The 19,005-nt window shown below is 38.2% G+C and overlaps 7 protein-coding genes across 10 annotated transcripts; 3 read left to right on the plus strand and 4 right to left on the minus strand.

The window, feature by feature from the left end:
* The first annotated feature begins 33 nt into the window (after window positions 1–33).
* Window positions 34–2,926, plus strand: LOC108845750 (TOM1-like protein 7). Its single transcript, XM_018618928.2, has 9 exons — window positions 34–499; window positions 594–672; window positions 789–890; window positions 996–1,103; window positions 1,192–1,343; window positions 1,430–1,511; window positions 1,634–1,719; window positions 1,805–2,062; window positions 2,158–2,926. The coding sequence occupies exons 1-9, from the start codon at window positions 348–350 to the stop codon at window positions 2,825–2,827; spliced, it is 1,689 nt and encodes a 562-aa protein (XP_018474430.2). The 5' UTR covers window positions 34–347; the 3' UTR covers window positions 2,828–2,926.
* Window positions 2,927–4,974: 2,048 nt separating this feature from the next.
* On the minus strand, window positions 4,975–5,824 carry LOC108845878 (uncharacterized). Its single transcript, XM_018619073.2, has one exon. It carries the CDS (start codon window positions 5,777–5,779, stop codon window positions 5,126–5,128), a length of 654 nt encoding a protein of 217 aa, XP_018474575.1. The 5' UTR covers window positions 5,780–5,824; the 3' UTR covers window positions 4,975–5,125.
* A 3,377-nt stretch (window positions 5,825–9,201) lies between these two features.
* Window positions 9,202–10,127, plus strand: LOC108846871 (zinc finger protein 1-like). Its single transcript, XM_018620057.2, has one exon. It carries the CDS (start codon window positions 9,420–9,422, stop codon window positions 10,125–10,127), a length of 708 nt encoding a protein of 235 aa, XP_018475559.1. The 5' UTR covers window positions 9,202–9,419.
* A 1,194-nt stretch (window positions 10,128–11,321) lies between these two features.
* On the minus strand, window positions 11,322–12,273 carry LOC108846038 (high mobility group B protein 6). The gene is made up of 3 exons (XM_018619245.2): window positions 11,823–12,273; window positions 11,651–11,713; window positions 11,322–11,566 (listed from the first exon to the last, which is right to left on the minus strand). Exons 1-3 carry the CDS (start codon window positions 12,210–12,212, stop codon window positions 11,492–11,494), a joined length of 528 nt encoding a protein of 175 aa, XP_018474747.2. The 5' UTR covers window positions 12,213–12,273; the 3' UTR covers window positions 11,322–11,491.
* A 751-nt stretch (window positions 12,274–13,024) lies between these two features.
* Window positions 13,025–14,820, plus strand: LOC108847117 (serine/threonine-protein kinase STN8, chloroplastic). The gene is made up of 3 exons (XM_018620307.2): window positions 13,025–13,793; window positions 13,900–14,304; window positions 14,398–14,820. The coding sequence occupies exons 1-3, from the start codon at window positions 13,107–13,109 to the stop codon at window positions 14,743–14,745; spliced, it is 1,440 nt and encodes a 479-aa protein (XP_018475809.2). The 5' UTR covers window positions 13,025–13,106; the 3' UTR covers window positions 14,746–14,820.
* A 156-nt stretch (window positions 14,821–14,976) lies between these two features.
* LOC108847118 (mannan endo-1,4-beta-mannosidase 6) lies at window positions 14,977–17,139 on the minus strand. The gene is made up of 6 exons (XM_057005597.1): window positions 16,998–17,139; window positions 16,782–16,919; window positions 16,402–16,684; window positions 16,128–16,322; window positions 15,710–16,044; window positions 14,977–15,639 (listed from the first exon to the last, which is right to left on the minus strand). The coding sequence occupies exons 2-6, from the start codon at window positions 16,880–16,882 to the stop codon at window positions 15,201–15,203; spliced, it is 1,353 nt and encodes a 450-aa protein (XP_056861577.1). The 5' UTR covers window positions 16,883–16,919; window positions 16,998–17,139; the 3' UTR covers window positions 14,977–15,200.
* Window positions 17,045–18,878, minus strand: LOC108847119 (eukaryotic translation initiation factor 2 subunit beta). 4 transcript variants are annotated; one of them, XR_008943509.1, is made up of 8 exons: window positions 18,670–18,826; window positions 18,498–18,602; window positions 18,259–18,398; window positions 18,041–18,183; window positions 17,883–17,968; window positions 17,675–17,766; window positions 17,275–17,339; window positions 17,045–17,184 (listed from the first exon to the last, which is right to left on the minus strand). XR_008943509.1 is itself a non-coding variant. In XM_018620310.2 (6 exons), exons 1-6 carry the CDS (start codon window positions 18,728–18,730, stop codon window positions 17,725–17,727), a joined length of 567 nt encoding a protein of 188 aa, XP_018475812.2. In that variant the 5' UTR covers window positions 18,731–18,878; the 3' UTR covers window positions 17,442–17,724. The 4 variants fall into 4 exon arrangements, 3 of the variants coding, with proteins under 3 accessions (XP_018475812.2, XP_056861579.1, XP_056861578.1); XM_018620310.2 differs by lacking the exons at window positions 17,045–17,184; window positions 17,275–17,339 and having other exon boundaries at window positions 17,442–17,766; window positions 18,680–18,878; XM_057005599.1 differs by lacking the exons at window positions 17,045–17,184; window positions 17,275–17,339 and having other exon boundaries at window positions 17,442–17,766; window positions 17,883–17,949.
* Between the last annotated feature and the right edge of the window lie 127 nt (window positions 18,879–19,005).

Genomic DNA, 19,005 nt, shown 5'->3' on the forward strand with positions numbered 1-19,005 from the left:
TATAACTGGATACGATGATTGTATTTTAAATTAATGAGACATAAAAATAAATAAGAAACCGACCGGTTTATCAAGGCCAGACCAGAAATTATATGAAGGAATGATGAGGATAGATCGATCATCATCATATATTATGAGATAAAGCCACGTGGTTATTATTGCAGAAGGAGCGGGACCGGATGTTACTGAGAAGACGAGGGAAACGTGGCGGAGAAGCGAGTAAATTTAACGGAAGCACGAACTTATCGCATGACGGAGAGAGAGAGAGAGCTTTACTCTGATTAGTTTCTTTCATATATATATATGGCGGGAAATTTGGAATAGGGATTATTGTTGTGGAATGCATTATGATGAGGCCTTCTTCTTCTTGCTCTGCTTCTCCTTCGTTAACGCTATCGTCGCTGTCAGTGGCGGTCGATAAAGCCACGAGCGAGCTTCTCCTCACTCCTGATTGGACCATCATCATCGCTATCTGCGATTCCCTCAATTCTAATCGCGGGTATAAAGTAAATGGTTGGATGGTTCTGAATATAAACTAAAAGAGTATATATATATATATATATTTTGAATAACGTAATTGGTATTTTTGGCAGTCACTGCAAAGATGCGATCAAAGCTGTCAAGAGAAGATTGCAGCACAAGAGCTCTAAAGTGCAGCTACTCACTCTAACGGTATGTTTGTTAATTAATTGATAAAAGTTTTTCCTAAACTATGATGCATGCATGCTGCTGGAACACACAAACATATATATATAAAGCGGATATTGCGCATTTGTACAATTAATTAGCTGCTGGAGGCAATGCTGAAAAACTGTGGGGAGTTTGTGCATTCTCATATCGCTGAGAAGCATGTGCTTGAAGACATGGTTAAAATTATTGTGAGGAAGAAGGTGATTTCATTTACGTACTCTTTGTTTTTTAACCTTTTTTTCTGGATTGAACAATGAAATCTTTATTTTTATTTTTTCTTTGGTGGGATATGTGTGTGTGAAAAGGGTGATTTTGAAGTAAGGAACAAAATCTTGATATTGTTGGACACTTGGAATGAAGCATTCAGTGCTTGCAAATACCCTCATTACAACTGGGCTTACCGAGAGCTAATTGTAAAATTTAAGCTTCTTTTAATGGCGTCTCCGTTTCTCAACTAATAATTAGTTAAAGAGCTCTCTTTTCCTTTTTGAATTTTGGCAGCGGTCTGGTGTGAAATTCCCACAACGTTCAAAAGAAGCACCCCTAATGCTCGAACCTTCGTCACAGTCTTCTTCTTCTTCCATGAATTTAATGTCCATCGGTTCGTTTAAAAGGCTCGACGAAGCAATGGCTACTGAAATTGAGAGTCTAAGGTAACCTTCCTTTTTTTTTTCCCTTCTCAAAACATCCTACATCAATCCTCCTTTGATAATTGTTATTTCTTTTTCATTGTTTTCAGTTTATCAAGTCTTGAATCCATGAGAACTGTGATGGATCTCATGAGCGTTATGGTCCAAGCCGTAAACCCCTCTGATAAATCAGTAAGAAATCTCCAATCATATCCTTCCAATCTAAAATAATGCAATGCTTATTCATGTCTTTGATGTCTACGCGCGCAAATAAAAAAAATTCAAAAAATGGTTTGTGGTATATTAACTAACAGGCCCTGAAAGATGACCTCATAGTTGATCTAGTGGAGCAGTGCAGATCTAACCAGAAGAAACTAATCCAGATGCTCACCACAACTTCGTCTGTCCTACTCTGACCTTCCTTTCATGATCATTTTACTCAATGACAAATGGCAATAATATATATGCCTTCTTCCTCTCTTCAGGGACGAGGAAGTTATGGCGGGTGGCCTCGAGCTGAATGACTCTTTGCAGGTAGCGCTCGCCAGACACGACGCTATCGCCTCTGGTGTCTCTCTTCCTATGTTGCATGCCCCAGAAACAAGAGACACGACGAGTCCTGTCTTAATCAAGACTGGTGATGCTGCTGAGTCTGACTCTTCATCATCATCATCCAGCAGTGAAAGTGAAACATATGAGGAGGGAAAGGATGTTAAAAATGACTTTATCCAGTTAACCAAGAGGTTAGTCTCTCCTCAAGAACGTAAACCTGCTAAAAAAAAAGAAAAAAAAAACAAAGAATATTAGTTTATTATAGACATGGTCAACCAATTTGCAGTCACGCTCTGTTAAATGCCGAGCACAGCGATGAAGAAGAAGAAGAAGAAGAAGAAACATTGCTTCTAGGCAACAATAATGAAAATAAAGCAGAAACAGAAGACAGGACAAAGTGCAAAGATCTAGCTTTATTTGACACAGCAGCAGCAACAACAACAACAACAAGCAAGTCGGAGCAGGACATTATTGAACTTCTCAGCCTAACTTTGTCAACAACAGCCCTGCCGTCCCCACAAACGCAGCCTCCACCAAACACAAGGTCTTTGGCTGATGATCATATTCTTATGAACAGTTACGTAGTCCCATGGGCACAATCACAGGCAGAAGCTCAAGTTCCAAATATGGCGCAGTTTTCTCCATCGGGACCTCAGTTTCAGCAGCACGAATTTTCATATGGTTATCCTCAGGCACAATGGAACGGTGGTCAAGCAAACTATTATAATGACACAACACGGTGGAGCCAAGGAGGTAGTGAGAATAAGGTATTTGAGCGAAACTTGCAATACTCAAACTCCTTTCCAGCTAGAGGAGGGGCGGGGGAACCATCAGGTGCGGAGGTTGAGGGGCAGGCTCAGCAGCACCCTCAGAGGCCGTATGTTCCTCCTTACAAATTGTTTGAAGATCTGAATGTTTTCTGGAAGGGAGATGGAGGCGTTAGGAGTAGCAAATGAGATTTTCTTGGGATCCCAAAAGATCAACTGAATAAAATAATTTTTGCCTTTGCTGCCAACATGGAACAAATAAAAGAGATCCTACTTTGAATTCTTTACTGAAATTATTTGTATTTCCTTAGACTTACAAATCTGACTATACATACAATTTAGACAAAGAGTTTGTTTATCAGTTTGACAATACTATCATGTCCAGAGAGTGTGGTTTGGCATATTCTTTAACTCTTCCTCAGTCTAATATTTTTAGTTCAAGTAGATAGGCTGTGTTTGGCCTGTTGAACAATGCCGTACGTAGGCTTTTGTAAAGATATCAGCGAAAGAAAAAAAGAAGAAAACATAAGACCCGGACTTGACCCATTTCTTTCGAACAAAATGGATGTCCATTTCCACATGCTTAGTTCTCTGATGCTTGATCAAAGAAGTACAATTAACTTCATGATTTTAATTTATTAATTGTGACCTATCTGGATGTCCAGTCCCACAAACATCACACTTCAAATATGTCCAATCTTGAGCATAAGAGAATGTGTATTAACATCCTACAACAAGAAATATGGATGAGTGGGAATAATATATGAAGTGATATAGTATGTGATAATCTTTCAGTCTTAAGATACCCTTTAGATATGAGTTAGGTCCATAACTCATACTTACAACTATCTCATTTGAATCTACTTTTCTCTTACTTAGGAGTTTATTCCAGCTACACAAATCCAACACAAGATCGTCCTTTCCCCTGGTGTAATTGTTAGTACTCGTTAATCCTAATTCATCTCCAAAATTTCGTTGTTGAAACATTCATATATTCCAACTTTACATATTCCAAGTGCAATGTTCTTTCTTCGTACCACTCTACTCTTAAAAGAACCATTTAAGTTACACATGTGATCCTTTAGAAAAAGCTAAGAGGTAATAATGGAAGTCATTTTTTTTGGAACGCAAGCTTTCATTAATCCTTAAGCATTCGGTTTACATTTAGATGGAGTTTTAAACAAAACTCTATAAACGCAAGACAATAAAGCATAAAAGTAATATGGTTTATGATTCTAAGAAGCAAGAGATGATTCTCAATGAAATTCATCCCATCTGTTGCCTGCCTGCCTGCCTGTCTTACTAGTACTACATCAATACTATAACCAAAAACGATCACCCACTTGCTTCGTAGACCACAATCGATAGAGATACTTTTGTATGGTTGTGGAGAACACGAAACAGCTTCGTTTTACCGGAAACGACGAGGCGACCATGCTTGCTCGCCTGTTTTTTTTTTGTTACAGCCGACCGTCGGTTAAATTCATATGAGACTAATAGACTTTTTTAATAAAAAAAGAATTAAAGTTTGATTTCCTCCCCCTCACCACAAAAAATAATCCGTAATTTTAAATTACATGGGCCTCGTAGCAAACGGGATTCCATATTAATTAGTTCAATACGCGCACGATGAGCGACTGAATACACGCTCCAATGGCAGCGGCCGACACCTTCAGTTTTCAGATGACTTCCTTGTGAATTTTTTTTTTTTTATTTCGACAGTCAGTTGACTTCCTTAACTCATAATTCAATGATATTGGTTTTTCTACAGTGCTATTTAACATTATTTAATATCTAAAAAAACTTTGATCATTCACAACACCAAATTAGTAACGCTGGAAATTAAGATAACATAATTAAGAAAAAAAGGTTAAGAACATACCATTAAATAAGAACATTCTGGATCATCAAATGAAAGTAAATTAGTTTAACCACTCTTAACCAGATAATATAGGAAGATGGGTATATATTTTCTTTTTAAATGACCGAATGAAATGACTTCGGCAATTTGGCGATTAGATTTTAGAATACGGCCAAGCCAATGTAACATTTGGAAAGAAGAACAAACCAATGAACCACCAAAAACCCATTGCATGGGTTATCATTGCTTGAAAGACGACGACGGCTTAATTTAACACAAAGACAAGGGGTTGTTCAAACTCACAATTACACGGAAGCATGTCAAGATTACACTTGACAACAAAATATCATCAAAGTTTCAAATATATACTAAGCCAAGTGAAATACGACTTTTATTATCTTCTGATCAGTTACTTCTCATTCCCGTACTAGACAATAACAATAATAATAAATATATGAAATGACAAAAAAAAACATGATACTACCTGGAGCTTTATCTTATTACTGACATGGTTGATTAAAATATAATAAGACGATGGGGATTACAAATATATTATGGAAACACACAATTTATAAGAATTTTCAAGTTTTATTTTCCAGATTCTATGCTGAAACCCATCTATATTATTACCAGATGAAACATCCGCGGATTCCGAAGCAAGAGGGGGATTGTGATCTACGAATGGGGTAGTGATCAATAGAAGAGTCAAAGGATGAAAATCTTCTAATGACCTTCCCTTTTGTCTGACACTTGAACAGATGGTACTCATTCTCATCCATCAGCACCCTCTCCGACAGAGACGGTGAAGAAGCCGACAGTTTCATGACCTTGTTATTCTTCTTGTGACCACTTGATGATAACCACAAGAGTCTGGTATGGATTAGTGCCAGGATTTTCTTGATGGGTTTTCTTGAACTACCACGGATTTGTTCGCTGGAGAAGGACAAATGACACGGCGGAGGGGTTAGAGGCAGCGGAGGTAGCTCGGAGGAGGGGTGCTTGTGCTTGGGAGTGCCGGGATGGGATTCCCATTCGAATGGGATGGAACCGGCGGCTCCGTCGTAGTAGTAGATTCTAAAGGAAGGACAAGCTGGTGCCTGAGAAGATAACCTTCGTTTGCTCGACGGTATCTTGTCGGAAAAGGTGGCCGTGTCTTGCTTGCTCATCAGTGATGCAGGATGGTCAGATCCACCTGTTGGCATTGTTGTCTTGGGAGATTCAGAGCGTGAGAGAAAGAGAAAAAGAGAGAAAGAGAGAGAAGATATGTGCATATAATACATATGGTATCTATCAAGTATATATGGTGCCTGGTGTCCTGAACGTTTTTTTTTTTTTACTTTTGGACTTTGGTGTGTAAGGAAGAATGAAAAACAAAACATAACGCTGAAAATGAAATGCTACTTTTTAGTTTAGTTTATATGTGAGGTTAATAGTTTGTTTTTTTTTTGGTCTAACCATAATTTCATTCAAGTCTCAAAAGAAAACATAAAGAGTTTCACTCACTAGTTAAACATGACAAAAATCAATCGATCACTAGCGAAATCTAAGCCCTTTTCTAGTCTGACTGTTTGAGTTTTTTTTTCTCTAGTCTGACTGTTTGAGTTTCGATTCAGAATACTTTTAATTTCATTGAAATATTATTTTCAGATGAAAGTTATGGCAAACAAATATCGCCTCAATTAGAGAACTTTACTATTCAAACAGCAAAGGTAAATAATATTACGTGATTACGTCGTATAGGCTAGTAATTTTATTTTTTTTATTAATCACACTCCAACGTGAAAAGTTATATAACTAATGTATAAATGGGTTTTGCATGTTCATTTAAGAATTATAAAAAGACTATTAAATGATAAATCGGTTGATTAAATTATGTACTTTTCGTTTTCTCTTAATAACAAAGATGAGATACTATATCACGTTTCACGTAAGATATGTAGAATAATATTTTCCAAATAATGTTCATACTCAAGCAGTCAAGCTACCAAATTTTGTAATAAAATTTATATCACAGAACCAGAGCCGTGCCTAGTGTGTTTGTAAAAAAACATTTGCCACAGACTCCTAAATATATATAAGTTTTTAGGGCTTCATAAACTACTAAAATGTAGTATGTAGTATAAGTGGTTTAGAGTTAAAGTCTTTCAACTCCCAATAACGTTGAACAAGCTGGAATCTCCTATGTGTATGTTTGTAAATTTGTTGAGCAAAAATTTATATAGAAAACAAAAATTTTCAGTAAGTAAATGTGGTTGTTTGCTGTATTGTTTTTATTCATTGAAATCATCAACCATCCTTTTACACATTGTTTTTTTTTCTCTTTTTTTCAGCTTATGAATGTGTTTAACTGTTATTAATGTTTTTTACGATTATAAATTATATTAATAATATTATATGTTTTATTAATCTACACTAAAAAGGCCCCGATTTAAGACTCTGCCTTAGGTTTCTACATGCCTTCGCACGGCACTGCACAGAACTATTTTCTTATTAAAAAAGTAGATTTGTTCACTGTTTGAACATGTTTGTAACTGAAAATTCACAATTATTTTTCTTAAAATCTGACAATTAATCCACATTTATGGTTGCGCATAAAAGATATTTGTATCGCATGTAAATGATAATCACAATTGGTCCATAATAATATGTATAACCTAAATCGGGTATAAATGAACGTTTACTTGCACACAAAAACGCTCCCACCGGTTGATTATATTAAGAGAAATATGTGGGTAGATATCTGAGAAGAATTTATGAGTAGGGCCGTAGATGAAAACAATATGAATTGAATAATTGGGGTTTTGTAATTAAATAGGAAAGCAGTATGACTAGACGAGTCACGACCCATGCATCTTACATGTGCTCCACATACCCACCACCGGGCCTTGCTTTCCTTAATACTGATTCATCCCCGTGGTCAGTTCATTCTCGTTGCATTAATTTCTTTCAGTGTCATACTCATGCCCCTATACTATTAAAAAGGAAAGAACATTTTTTCATTATTACTTTCTTTTCTTCGACACCCAAAAACTATAAGATCATAATCGTAACACCATTATGTACCTACCACTCTTGTGAGTAAAGTTTATTGAACGATTAAATACACATATTCAGTTGAGAAGGGCGGGGGGGGGGGGGGGGGGGGGGGGGGGGGGGGGGGGGGTTCAAAAGACCAAGTTTTTACCAGATACTTAAGTTAGTGGTTAAACAGGCGAGAGAAACGACGTCTACGGTCTACGTTTATATTTAAATAAGCTTGTAGTCATTAGTCAAGAGAGAAGAAGCAAAGCAGATGGTTTTGATTTTTGAAGAAGATAAAAGATGGTTATAGCTCATCAAACTAGAGACGAGAAACAGAGCATTAGTCGGAGGTAGTGGTGCTTTCTAGGACAAACAGGCAGCTACAAAAAAGAGTAGCATGCGCAGCTACATATGATTGATGACAATTCTCTTAATTGACACTACTCTCAAGCAATTAGAGTGCCTTCCCTTATTCGTTCCAGCTACTTGCAAGTCATGTGCTAAGATAAAACTTACTATATAACCATGGTATTGATAATATCTTTTAGAAGAGCAACATCCACTCTGCTTTTGTTCAAGCACTTGACTTAAGAACATCTGCATCATGAGACACAAAATCAGTTTTAAACTACACACTGACACTTTACTGTCTTGCATGCAGACCTCTTACTACAAGTGAAAAATGATGTGGCAAATGATATTTCAGAAAGTTTCTGTCTAAAAACTTACAGTTCTTAAGTGTAAATCCGCATTTCATTGCATTGTCAACAAATTCAATTAACACACTATATAGATCACAAAACACACATATCTACATTGCTATTTTTCTTCTTCTATTTCATGAACATTTTCTTTGTATTTCAGCCTTCATGCATGAGTAAAGATATATATATATATATATCTAGATTAAAATATTTTTTAGAATTCCACAGAAATTCTTGCTATAAATGGTAGGTTTTCATTAGTTTTGATTTCTTTCAAAAAATTAACTACAAAAAAAATTATATAATCTAGTAATAATAAAAAGAACTGAAAACTCTTTTTAGATTCTCTACCAATAAGCCTGATCTTACACTCTTTTTTTTCTTTAGTTCTAACTATTTTGAAATTACATCATAATTGATAGTTTAACCAAATTTAACATTTTAGAGTCTTTAGTGATTTTAAAATAATGACATAGGCGTACATATTAAAAAAAAAAGAATGAAAACAAGTGTTCACATATATTGACAAAGTTCAAAAATTCAAACTTAAATAAATATACTACATTATAAGAAATATGTTAAATAATTTTCTTGTGTGTTTGAGACAAAATGTGAATATCATTTCAATAAATTGGAGAAATAAGTGTAACGGATCTTTAAATACAAAATAAAACTGGAGTTTCTATTTTTAATTAAAAAAAAAAAATCAGTAAATGCAACTTGCTTAATCTTGTTTTGTAGATTCACGAACAACTAAGCCGTGGAATTATGTTTCCTAATACAAGATGACATATTCATCATCATAACATTTTTTAAGAAAGTATAAACTGAAACGGACAGAAGTTAAGATAATATTGCCAAATAATGAGCTTAATTGATTATTTGAAATTACAGATGAACGGTAATAGAGAATTATATGAATGAAAATGGGAAAGAAGAAAAGCAATTAGCCATAAACTCTGAATGAATCTCCTTTAAGAATCAAATGCATAAGGCAAAAAATACTCAAAATAAGCGACTACTTGAATGTTACTTGCTAAACTTGGGATTCTCTACCATAATTATGAAGATTTTCAGACATTAATGATTTACCCTAATGATCAATAAATAGAACCAACTCGTGTTCCTCTCTCAAATCTCATTATTCAAAAACAAACACAAACCTCAAAAGAAAACTTATTTTGTTCCTTTGACCATGGAACTCAACCTCACTACATCATGTTCCTCCAGTAGTATCTCATCGTCTTCACATGAGGTGGGGTTTTCCACCGATACCAAAGGGAATATGAGAGAGAAGATTGCGGTTGGGCCAGCGAGTGAGACTCCAAGGCTTGAGTTTAGCTTCTTGTTCAACAGAGACAGCATAAGAAACTCTGGTTACGGAGTTTTAGATGAAGCAGAAGAGATGAAGAACGAGGCTAAAGCGAGGGTGTTTGGTTGCACCTTCTGCGAGAAAGAGTTCTCTACGTCTCAAGCCTTAGGAGGACACCAGAACGCTCACAAGCAAGAGCGATCAATGGCCAAAAGGCGTAAAGTGAAGGAGATGAACTATCCTGGGCTCTCCTTCTACAGCCAGTACCCACCAAGTGGTGATCTCTTCAGCAGTAGCAACAGCTCGCAGTACGGTCTTGGGGTTCATTACAATCCCAACATTGGTAAATCGAAGGCTTATCCCTTCAACATTTTCAGACGTCGATTAGGATATAGAGAGCATAACGTAAATTCCCATATCCCTCTCCTGTCTCACCTCTCGTGCCAAAACACTGACGTTTTCTCCAGAAATTTGATTTCAAACCTAGAAGGCACCATTCATATGAATAAGGAGGAACAAGGCCAGAAACAAGAACAAGCAGAGACTGATACTTGCAAGGATACTGAGATAGACTTATCTCTGAAGCTGTAGATTGCTTTCATATATTTTGTTTTTCTTTTATTTGTTGTTTTTATTTTTAAAATATTATATATTTTTAAAATATAAAACAGACTTTGATTTGTCTGGCCTTCTATTTGATGATACAGAAAAAGTATTTTTTGTGTTAACTTCTAAATTCCAGAAAGTAAAACCTTAGAAATTTGATTAGATAATTTTAGAAACTTCAGAAAATAAAACCTTAGAAATTTTGTGGTACATAATTTTTAATTATTTCGAAATTTTATCTAATTAAATAACATAATCTAATTAAATAACCTTAATCAAACTAGTAAAATAGTAATATTTATAACATCTCTCTCAACGAACTATTCTATGCACCGCCTGAAGAAGATTTGTGGGAGCATTTAAAATTTTCCGGCAACATAACCGGCGAAATGTGAATCATTTTCTCTGAGCCGATAAAGCTTTAAGGCCCATTATGTAGTTTATGTGGATTTGATTACTGACTCGAACTTGACCCATTTTCTTATTTATTTTGGGTTAAACACACAGAAAAAACAACAGTTCCTTTTTTTGAGATATAGGTATCTTGAATATTTTTTAATTAAAAATCATTTAAAATAGAGCTATTTAGGTACATATTCTCTAAGAATATGATAATTTTGAAAATATGGAAAAAACAGATCAAATACTGATACTTTTATAAATTTTCTCGATAAATAATTTATAAAAATTTAGAGTATTGCATATTTGTGGAACAGAAAAAGGAGATAGTGAAAGTCCGAGATTATTTATTCGTTTCAGGTTGAGGACACAGAACAGTGAAAGCCGGAGACTAAAGGACTATCATGATGCAGCGCCTTTTGTGCTAGATGCTATTGTGACAAGCTCATTATTCCTATCCTTAGAGTCCAATAGCTGAGTCATGTAATGAATTATCGGGTTAGGTTTGTTGGTTGCTGGATTAGCAACTGTTTTCGTGTCCTGAGGTCAATGTAGGTGGTGTAAGGGATGGGATCATTTTGGGTCGTGGAGTGACCTCTATCCTGTTGTGGTAAAAAAAATACTCTAATGTCTAATTAGGTAGAGTTGTATCCATCTATGTGATGCAGGGTGATACTATATTGTATTAGTGTGTTGGTCTATGTCTATTGTGGTCCAAAGTTTGTACTCATGATTTGGTGAATTGGTGGTGGATTGAAGTTGAAGTTGAACCCAAAAAAAAAGAAGGGAGATAGTGAATATAAAATGGGCCTGTGGATGAAATGAGAAGGGGCCCAGGATAAAAAGGGCGTAAGTAACGAGACATTAATTACAGAAACAAAGCTTTTCTTAAAGACAAGACAAGACAAAATCATAAACGGAAAGTGGGGGTTGTTGGTCTGTGCCGCCTATTAGTTTGCTTCCTTTAATAAGTCACTTGCGTTCTCTCTGCTGTCTGCTTCCGGTTCATCTGGTGTCACTAATTCCTGAAAATTCAAACGAAAGTGTTGAAAAAAAACAAGAAGAAAAAGGGAGATGATTAAAATGATAAGATGGGGCATGATGATTACGAAGCTGAAGCTTTTCCTCTTCTCCTGCTCTTTGGCTCTTAGAGATCGGACAGGCAAAATTTTCTGTTGACCAAGAAACATTAAAATTGATTAACGTTTGTTTGTTTGAGAAATGGAAACAAACTCTAATTAAGTCTAGAGAATGAATTGGATGAATTGAATGAGAATATACGGAGGAATAAGCGTGGAGCTCCTTCAATCTAAAGAGACGATCGACTTGGATTTCAAGGCTTTTCTGGATCTCTCCTCTTTGGAGGAGATGACTCATCTTCAGATCCATGGCCCCGTCTCTCTCCTCCAGCAATTTCTCAGTCCTCTCCCGATCTTCTCTCAACCTCTCGAGTTTCTTCTTGAAGGCGTTCAGCTCCTCCGCAAGAGAAGCGTCCATCGATTCAACAACTGGAACTGGAACTGGAACAAGATTCTCCCCCCTGGCATCATCATCATCATCATGAGGAGGAGGAAGAGGAGCTTTGGCCTTTTTCAGCTGAAGTTGCGTATCTGCTGGTGGGACGTTGAAGATGTTTCTGGGCTGAAGAGCTTTTCGACCTGATGATTTCATTTTTTTTTTTTTTTTTTGCAGTGTTATTGAGTGAGGAGCCCCCAAATATTAAAGGATGTTCCCATGCTTCTTCTTTGTTTTCTTTCTTTTTTAATATTTGAATTTGAATTGGGTTTAGGCGCTTAACGGATACTTTCTTTTTGTCGCATTGCTTCTGATGAATCTCTTTCCGTGTGAAATGCTGACATATATTTTTTTTAGTTATTCCTCTTCCGAGAAACAAAACCTCCTACCAATTACGATATAATTGTATTGATTTGTTCTTTAATAAATACAATGGTGAATAAAAAAAAAAATACAATGGTGACCCTGTTTTCAAAAGATATATAAATTCATTTGGCAGGTTGCCCAAAAAAAAAAAATCATTTGACATCTTTTATAGATATAGCAGAGACTTTAAATCAAATATAAATAATTTATAACATAGACATAAAAAATGTGCGAGAGTATGCCAATTATATTAAGCTCTATAAAATTATCAGTGGCCTTTTACTTCTAAATATTTATTATAAAAATCAAATCACATATATATTCAACTAGACTCGACATAATTAAGAAGATGGGGTTTGATAGTTGGGCCAGTTGAGGAAGAATTGAGATTGAGAAATTAACAAATATACATTCAACTAGACTCGACATAATTGAGAAGATGGGCTTTGATAGTTGGGCCAGTTGAGGAAGAATTGAGATTGAGAAATTAACAAATATACATTGTCAAGTAGACTCGACATAATTGAGAAGATGGGCTTTGTTAGTTGGGCCAGTTGAGTAAAAGAGAAAGAAAGATGGGGAGGGTGGGGTGAGGGTGTGTCTCAAGTGTAGTCTCACCATCACCACATACACAAAGGGGATGGAGATAAGATTGTTGGGGAAGAAGAAGAAGAAGAAGGAAAGATGGCCTCTTCTCTTTTCTCCCCAGTGAGCACCGGCTCATTTCTCAAATGCCGTTTCTCCCCTCCCACTCTCACACAGCTTTCATCATCCCAGAAAAACAACAGCATGAGATGCAGCTTTTCTCCCGAGGACTACTACATTCCTGCTGTTGATTTTGTTGGCCAGTCTCTCTCTGCATTGAATGATACACAGAAATGGGCATCCTTTTCATCAGCCGGACTTGTGTGGTTTTACCTGACGGCGAGGCCTGGTGTTCTAGTCGGCGCCATTGACGCATATCTCCTGGCTCCACTCCAGCTTGGCATTGACACTCTGATTGGGACAAGGAGGTTTAAGAGGTCGGATTTCTTGGTGGCAGAGAAGCTTGGAGAAGGCTCATTCGGAGTGGTGTATTCAGGGGTCCTTCTCCCAAAGAATTCTTCAAGTGTTGTTGATGAGCAGCGGATTATGAACAAGGCTACACTTAAATCTTCTTCTTTGGGGGATTTTAAGGAGAGGGTTATTCTCAAGAAGGTTAAGCTTGGGGTTCGAGGTGCTCAGGACTTCGGCGAGTACGAAGAGTGGTTCAACTACAGACTCTCTAGGGCTGCTCCTGACACCTGCGCTGAGTTTCTCGGTAGCTTTGTCGCCGACAAGACCAATACTGTCTTTACAAAAGGCGGCAAATGGCTCGTCTGGAGGTTCGAGGTGCCTCTTCCTCCCTCTACTCATTATCATATATGATTGAATCACAAATGCATGTTCTACTTTTGTGTTGAGAGTTCAGACTTGTTGTGTGTATTGTTGAACACAGGGAGACCGTGATCTGGGTGATTACATGAAAGATAGGAGCTTCCCTTCAAATCTGGAGTCCATCATGTTTGGGCGTGTTCTTCAAGGTGTGGAATCTGTGAAACGTCGTGCACTCATCATTAAGCAGATCATGCGCCAGATCATTACATCTCTCAGGAAGATCCACGATACTGGCATTGTTCACAGGGACGTGAAGCCCGCCAACTTGGTGGTTACAAAGAAGGGCCAGATTAAGCTCATTGACTTTGGTGCTGCTGCTGATCTTCGCATCGGCAAGAATTACATCCCTGAGCGCACATTGCTAGATCCTGACTACTGTCCTCCTGAGCTCTATGTCCTCCCCGAGCAAACTCCAACTCCTCCTCCCGAGCCTATTGCCGCTTTGCTTTCCCCCATTCTCTGGCAGGTTTGTTTGTTTTTTTTTTTTTTTTTTGTCTTTTCTCTCTTCCAGATGTAGAGGTAGAGATAGTAATCTGTTGTGTTCCTTCCTTCTTGCCAGTTGAACAGTCCGGATCTGTTTGATATGTATTCTGCTGGGATAGTGCTTCTGCAAATGGCGGTTCCTACCATAAGATCTTCTGCGGGTCTGAAGAATTTCAATCTTGAGATCAAGTCTGTTCAATATGACCTTAATAGATGGCGTGACAGGACTCGGACTAGGCCTGACTTGAGCATCCTTGATCTGGACTCTGGCAGAGGCTGGGACCTCGTCACTAAACTTATATCCGAGAGAGGTTCTCTGAGACGCGGACGCCTTTCTGCCGCTGCTGCTCTCAGACACCCTTATTTTTTATTGGCTGGTGATCAAGCTGCCGCTGTTCTTTCTAAGCTTAGTTTCACCAAGTAATTTCTTCTTTTCATGTAAATATTGTTATGTACACAACTCTCTTCCTTGAATATAAATACTACTCTTTTTTTTTTCTTTCTTTCTTTCTTTCTGGTATTATATGCTCTGCTTCTCTGTTCACAATCAAACCAGCCTCCCTGCCTGCCTGCAGAAGGTATGTTTGTATCGATACTACTGGTCTTGTCTGGTACTGGAATCTCTCAGGTAAAAAGTAAAGTTCACTCACCTCAATCTACAAACATTTATATATAAATTAAACACTTGTTCATACTTTGCACTGTTGTGATTCACATAAGATATTATTAAACACTTGTACACACTTGCGTTGCTGTTGTGATTCACATAAGGTTAAAAGCTCGAGGACGGCATCTAGGACAGTGTGATATATAACACATATTAAACACGTGCTGATATTTGTATTCACGTAGCTGTGATTCACAAAAGGTTGCACTTGTTTAAAGCTCGTCGTGCGAAAGTAGGGCATCGAGGTCAGTGTGATTCCTTTTCTTGCATCCCCACTTGCATCTCCAGCCGCACAAGGAGTTGAAGATGGCAAGTCGCTTGGACTGCAGAGTTATGATTTTTGAAGCGGTGTGAGCTCTGGTTAGATAAACCGCGTAGCCATCATCCATGAACTCAGCTCCCTGAGGGAAGACCTGCCACACCAGACTTCCGGCACCTGCCCCTCCTTTCCGTGTTGAGTTAAGGGTCATCTTGTACACCGTATTTAACATCATGTCACGGAAAGTCGTGTTGAAACCAGGGTCATGTGCGGACACACCAAACTCTGTGAACAGAACCGGCATTCCCAAGTACATCTCTGCGTCCTCCACATGAGCTTGCATCCACGAGTTTGTGAATTCCAGGAAAGTATCTGATACTGCCGGAGATATCCTACAGTTTGCCAAGTCATGTTCTTTTAGCTGTTCTCACCGTTTGAGGTTGGCACAATCAAAAAACTTACCAGGCATCTGGATAGACGTGAACCGAAGCAAAATCGACGCCAAGAGCTTGATTATTTCTGATGAAGTCGGTTCCGACTTGTCCAGCGTAGGGGTTGGGATTGAATTTGGTTCGAGCTGGAGCAGAGGGACCATAGAAGCCTTCGAGTCCGATCTCTACCAAATGTTTAGCATCTAAGCTCTTCACAAACACTGCCATTTCTTGTATCCAAGACTGGAGTTTGTCACCGGAGGGATCAGAGGGGCAACGTGGCTCGTTCATCAGTTCCCAGGCGAAGATTGTGGGGTCGTTCTTGTATGTGATGTTTGTGAAGGTGTTCACTCTATTCAGCACCGTCTGCAATGCAACTCAACCACATTCATTATATATTTATTTTTTCTTGGATAGATAAAAGCAATGGGATGGAATGGAATAATCACCCGGACATGGGATTTGTAGTAGTCTCTCAGGGTGGGATTGGTGAAGAAGTCGTCATCAGAGGTGAGATTAAGACCAGAGGCATTCCCCCATTTAACGTACTGAGCTTTGCCCCCATAGTCGTTCCAGTTGTTGACCAATGACAATATAAGTCTCATCTTGTACTTTCGGGCCTCGCTCACCACGAAGTCCAGGGCCTGCCCCCAATTGCTCAAACCTTTTAAAAAGGAAAAAAAGAAGAAGAGTAAGAGGCTTTTTAGGTGTAGATATATATACCTTGAAGACATCTTCATCGTAAACAGAGGGAGATTTCTGAAGAGCTCTCCATTGACCGTCGTTGAAAGCCCATGTCCTGCCTACCGTCAATCCAACTGCAGAGGCTTGTTGGAACACGTCCGTCACTTTGCCTCTCGTGGAGTTATCAGCTGCCAGAGTCATCATCCAGTAAGTGTTGAAGCCATTCACGTAGAATGGTTTTCCATTTAGTGTGAATTGCGTCCCTTTCCTCTGCACCATCTCCCATTCTTCTTCTTCTTCTTCTACTGATTCTGAGTTAACCCTGCCCCAAAAGAAAAACAGTCTTAATATTGTCAACTCTTCTCTTCCTGTAAAATAACTCCGAGCTAAAATTTATGATCATTAGTAATGGTGTGTACCCATGGGAATCGCTATCGAAGTCTGCAAGAGTTCTGTGCTGTGTTAGAATCATGAAAACCGCAGAGCAGAGCACAAATCTGAATCCAAGACGGTCCTTCATTTTTTTTTGTGGATGAGGGGGGGAGCTTCGTCTTCATCTGGTTACAATGTTTAGGTATATATATTCATCCACAAAACATGGACTCCATTATTAAAATCCAAAACTTTTAACTTACAAGGCAAGAGAAACGTCCCTAGTTCCAAAACAAGAGATATGAAACTTGAAGCACATGGCTCCTATCCTAGGTATATCATTCAGAGGACTAAGGTGTGAGACAATTCCAAAGTAACGTGTCCCTGCCAAGCTAAGATTCGAAGAGCACCACCCACTTCTCTGACAGTGGAGTTAGCTGACCTGTCAAACTCAGTTCATTTCGTGCAAGCTTCAGACCAACCCATCTTCTAAGTCATTTTACAAATAAGATGATTGAGATATGAGTCCAGGAAGCTTACTTGCATCTTCTGCCCAGGATTAAAAAGGGCAAATACGGTTATCCTATCTTTTTTCCCCTGGATTTCTGGTTAAGCACGAAATTGCACAATGTGATCATAAAGCAACTTTCTTTTTCTTTTTATGGGCTATGACATAGGGGAACTCGTGTTTTTGCATTACATGCATATATATATAATTGCTTTCTTTTTATTCTTGCAAATTTCATTGCATCCGTTTGCCTATTCTCAGCAACTAATCATTAAGGAAGTTGTACAAGGAATACACTCACAAAAAAGTTTCCTGCTCAGTATTCACGGTCTCTACATCTCTAAGGAGGCAGTAACTTCAAATAGTATTGTAAAAGAAAACATATTCTGGTTGGTTCTCAAAATCAGAAGAAACAACTATAATAAATCTTACAATGCAACTCTACCCCAGCACGTGGCTCTTAAAGTTGATGAGTTCCATACTCACAGGGGATTCGGTTCGTTGATCAATGCTACCAAACCACACTGCAAGAGAGCAGAACCAAATGAGATCAATATATCTGTGTCATTTTACAAATTCACATCTATATCCTATGTGAATGGAGCAATTAGGCACTTGCAAACATAATAATTCTACTAACCATCTCACAGCTGAGAGTGGAAATACCATTGTCCTCCGCGAGAGCTGTGTCTGGACTTTTGCAGCAGCTGCAGATTACGAACGCATCTAAGACAAATGTATACATATCAGACAAGACTTCCAATGCAAAAAGAGGAAAGTGATAAAGAAAAAACATACCAATGTATCTCTGAAACACAGCTTGGAAATGCTGAGAAGACACAAAACCCTTCATCTCTAGCTGGTGCTGTTTGTTGAGCCATCCCTTGGTCTCCATTTGGCCAAGTAAGAATTTTATGACATGACCTGGTTTTCGATGCATCCTGAACAAACATAGCTTTAAAAAATAGGGATACATAGGCCAACTAGGAAACAAAAAAACAAGGGGGGGGTCGTACGTTGTGCAGAGATGAGCAAAGTCTAAACAAATTGTGATCTGTGTCCCTTGTGCGAGGAGCTGGGGATGACGCATCATCACTGTTCTTGGCCTCTCTGTGGAAACCTCCTCATGAAGCATATCAAAGACCCTACTCAAGAGCTGCACAGCAATAGCATACATACAGAAGCTGGCTGGGATCATAATCCATAGGAATAGCATTACTGAAAATCTCAAACAGCAGCTAATTAATGAAAACACCTCTGCATAGCCATAATCTGGCTCAGATTCGTAGGTAGCGTCTTGGCGTATAAACGTCTTCTTCTTCTTCCTCTTCTTCATCTTGGAAGGATCCAATTTAGTGACCTACAACATCAGCATGAGAAGCTTTAGCAAAGCGGAACATAAGAGGGATGGGCTAGTTTCATCATACATCTAATAACCTTGTCGAGCTCGAGTTTCCAACAAGTTTGCTCTTGCTGCTGTAAATCCATCGTTGCCGGCGGGTTCGATCCGACCGTCGCTCGCTCGCTGAAGAAACGACACCAAATGGGCCTCCTTTAGAGAATCTTTTCATATAAAGGCCCAATTAGTGTCCTTTATATATTTAGACATTTGACACGATACGAAGATTGCTAACGGGTCCGTATTGATTGGGCCTTTAGTGAGACTTTTTTTTTTAAGGGAATATATATATGTTACAGATTTATACAGTGTTGAAGTGGAAGATAACAGCAAACCAAAAGAAGCTCAGGTGTTTGTTTGGGTA

This window comes from Raphanus sativus, chromosome 3, assembly GCF_000801105.2.
Source record: "Raphanus sativus cultivar WK10039 chromosome 3, ASM80110v3, whole genome shotgun sequence".
NCBI classification, from domain to species: Eukaryota; Viridiplantae; Streptophyta; class Magnoliopsida; order Brassicales; family Brassicaceae; genus Raphanus; species Raphanus sativus.

Coding starts and splice junctions, on each gene's coding strand:
- LOC108847117 (XM_018620307.2), top strand. CDS start 13,107: ATGGCCTCTTCTCTTTTCTCCCCAGTGAGCACCGGCTCATTTCTCAAA. Junction 13,794..13,899: donor GGCTCGTCTGGAGGTTCGAG/GTGCCTCTTCCT, acceptor TGTTGAACACAG/GGAGACCGTGATCTGGGTGA. Junction 14,305..14,397: donor TTTCCCCCATTCTCTGGCAG/GTTTGTTTGTTT, acceptor CCTTCTTGCCAG/TTGAACAGTCCGGATCTGTT.
- LOC108847119 (XM_057005598.1), bottom strand. CDS start 18,813: ATGAAAAGATTCTCTAAAGGAGGCCCATTTGGTGTCGTTTCTTCAGCG. Junction 18,603..18,669: donor GCTCGACAAGGTTATTAGAT/GTATGATGAAAC, acceptor CTGATGTTGTAG/GTCACTAAATTGGATCCTTC. Junction 18,399..18,497: donor CAGATTATGGCTATGCAGAG/GTGTTTTCATTA, acceptor ATTGCTGTGCAG/CTCTTGAGTAGGGTCTTTGA.
- LOC108845878 (XM_018619073.2), bottom strand. CDS start 5,779: ATGTATTATATGCACATATCTTCTCTCTCTTTCTCTCTTTTTCTCTTT.
- LOC108846871 (XM_018620057.2), top strand. CDS start 9,420: ATGGAACTCAACCTCACTACATCATGTTCCTCCAGTAGTATCTCATCG.
- LOC108847118 (XM_057005597.1), bottom strand. CDS start 16,882: ATGAAGGACCGTCTTGGATTCAGATTTGTGCTCTGCTCTGCGGTTTTC. Junction 16,685..16,781: donor TTCGATAGCGATTCCCATGG/GTACACACCATT, acceptor CTTTTGGGGCAG/GGTTAACTCAGAATCAGTAG. Junction 16,323..16,401: donor ACGATGAAGATGTCTTCAAG/GTATATATATCT, acceptor AATTGGGGGCAG/GCCCTGGACTTCGTGGTGAG.
- LOC108846038 (XM_018619245.2), bottom strand. CDS start 12,212: ATGAAATCATCAGGTCGAAAAGCTCTTCAGCCCAGAAACATCTTCAAC. Junction 11,714..11,822: donor AGCTCCACGCTTATTCCTCC/GTATATTCTCAT, acceptor CTTGGTCAACAG/AAAATTTTGCCTGTCCGATC. Junction 11,567..11,650: donor AGAGGAAAAGCTTCAGCTTC/GTAATCATCATG, acceptor TTGAATTTTCAG/GAATTAGTGACACCAGATGA.
- LOC108845750 (XM_018618928.2), top strand. CDS start 348: ATGATGAGGCCTTCTTCTTCTTGCTCTGCTTCTCCTTCGTTAACGCTA. Junction 500..593: donor TCCCTCAATTCTAATCGCGG/GTATAAAGTAAA, acceptor TATTTTTGGCAG/TCACTGCAAAGATGCGATCA. Junction 673..788: donor TGCAGCTACTCACTCTAACG/GTATGTTTGTTA, acceptor ACAATTAATTAG/CTGCTGGAGGCAATGCTGAA.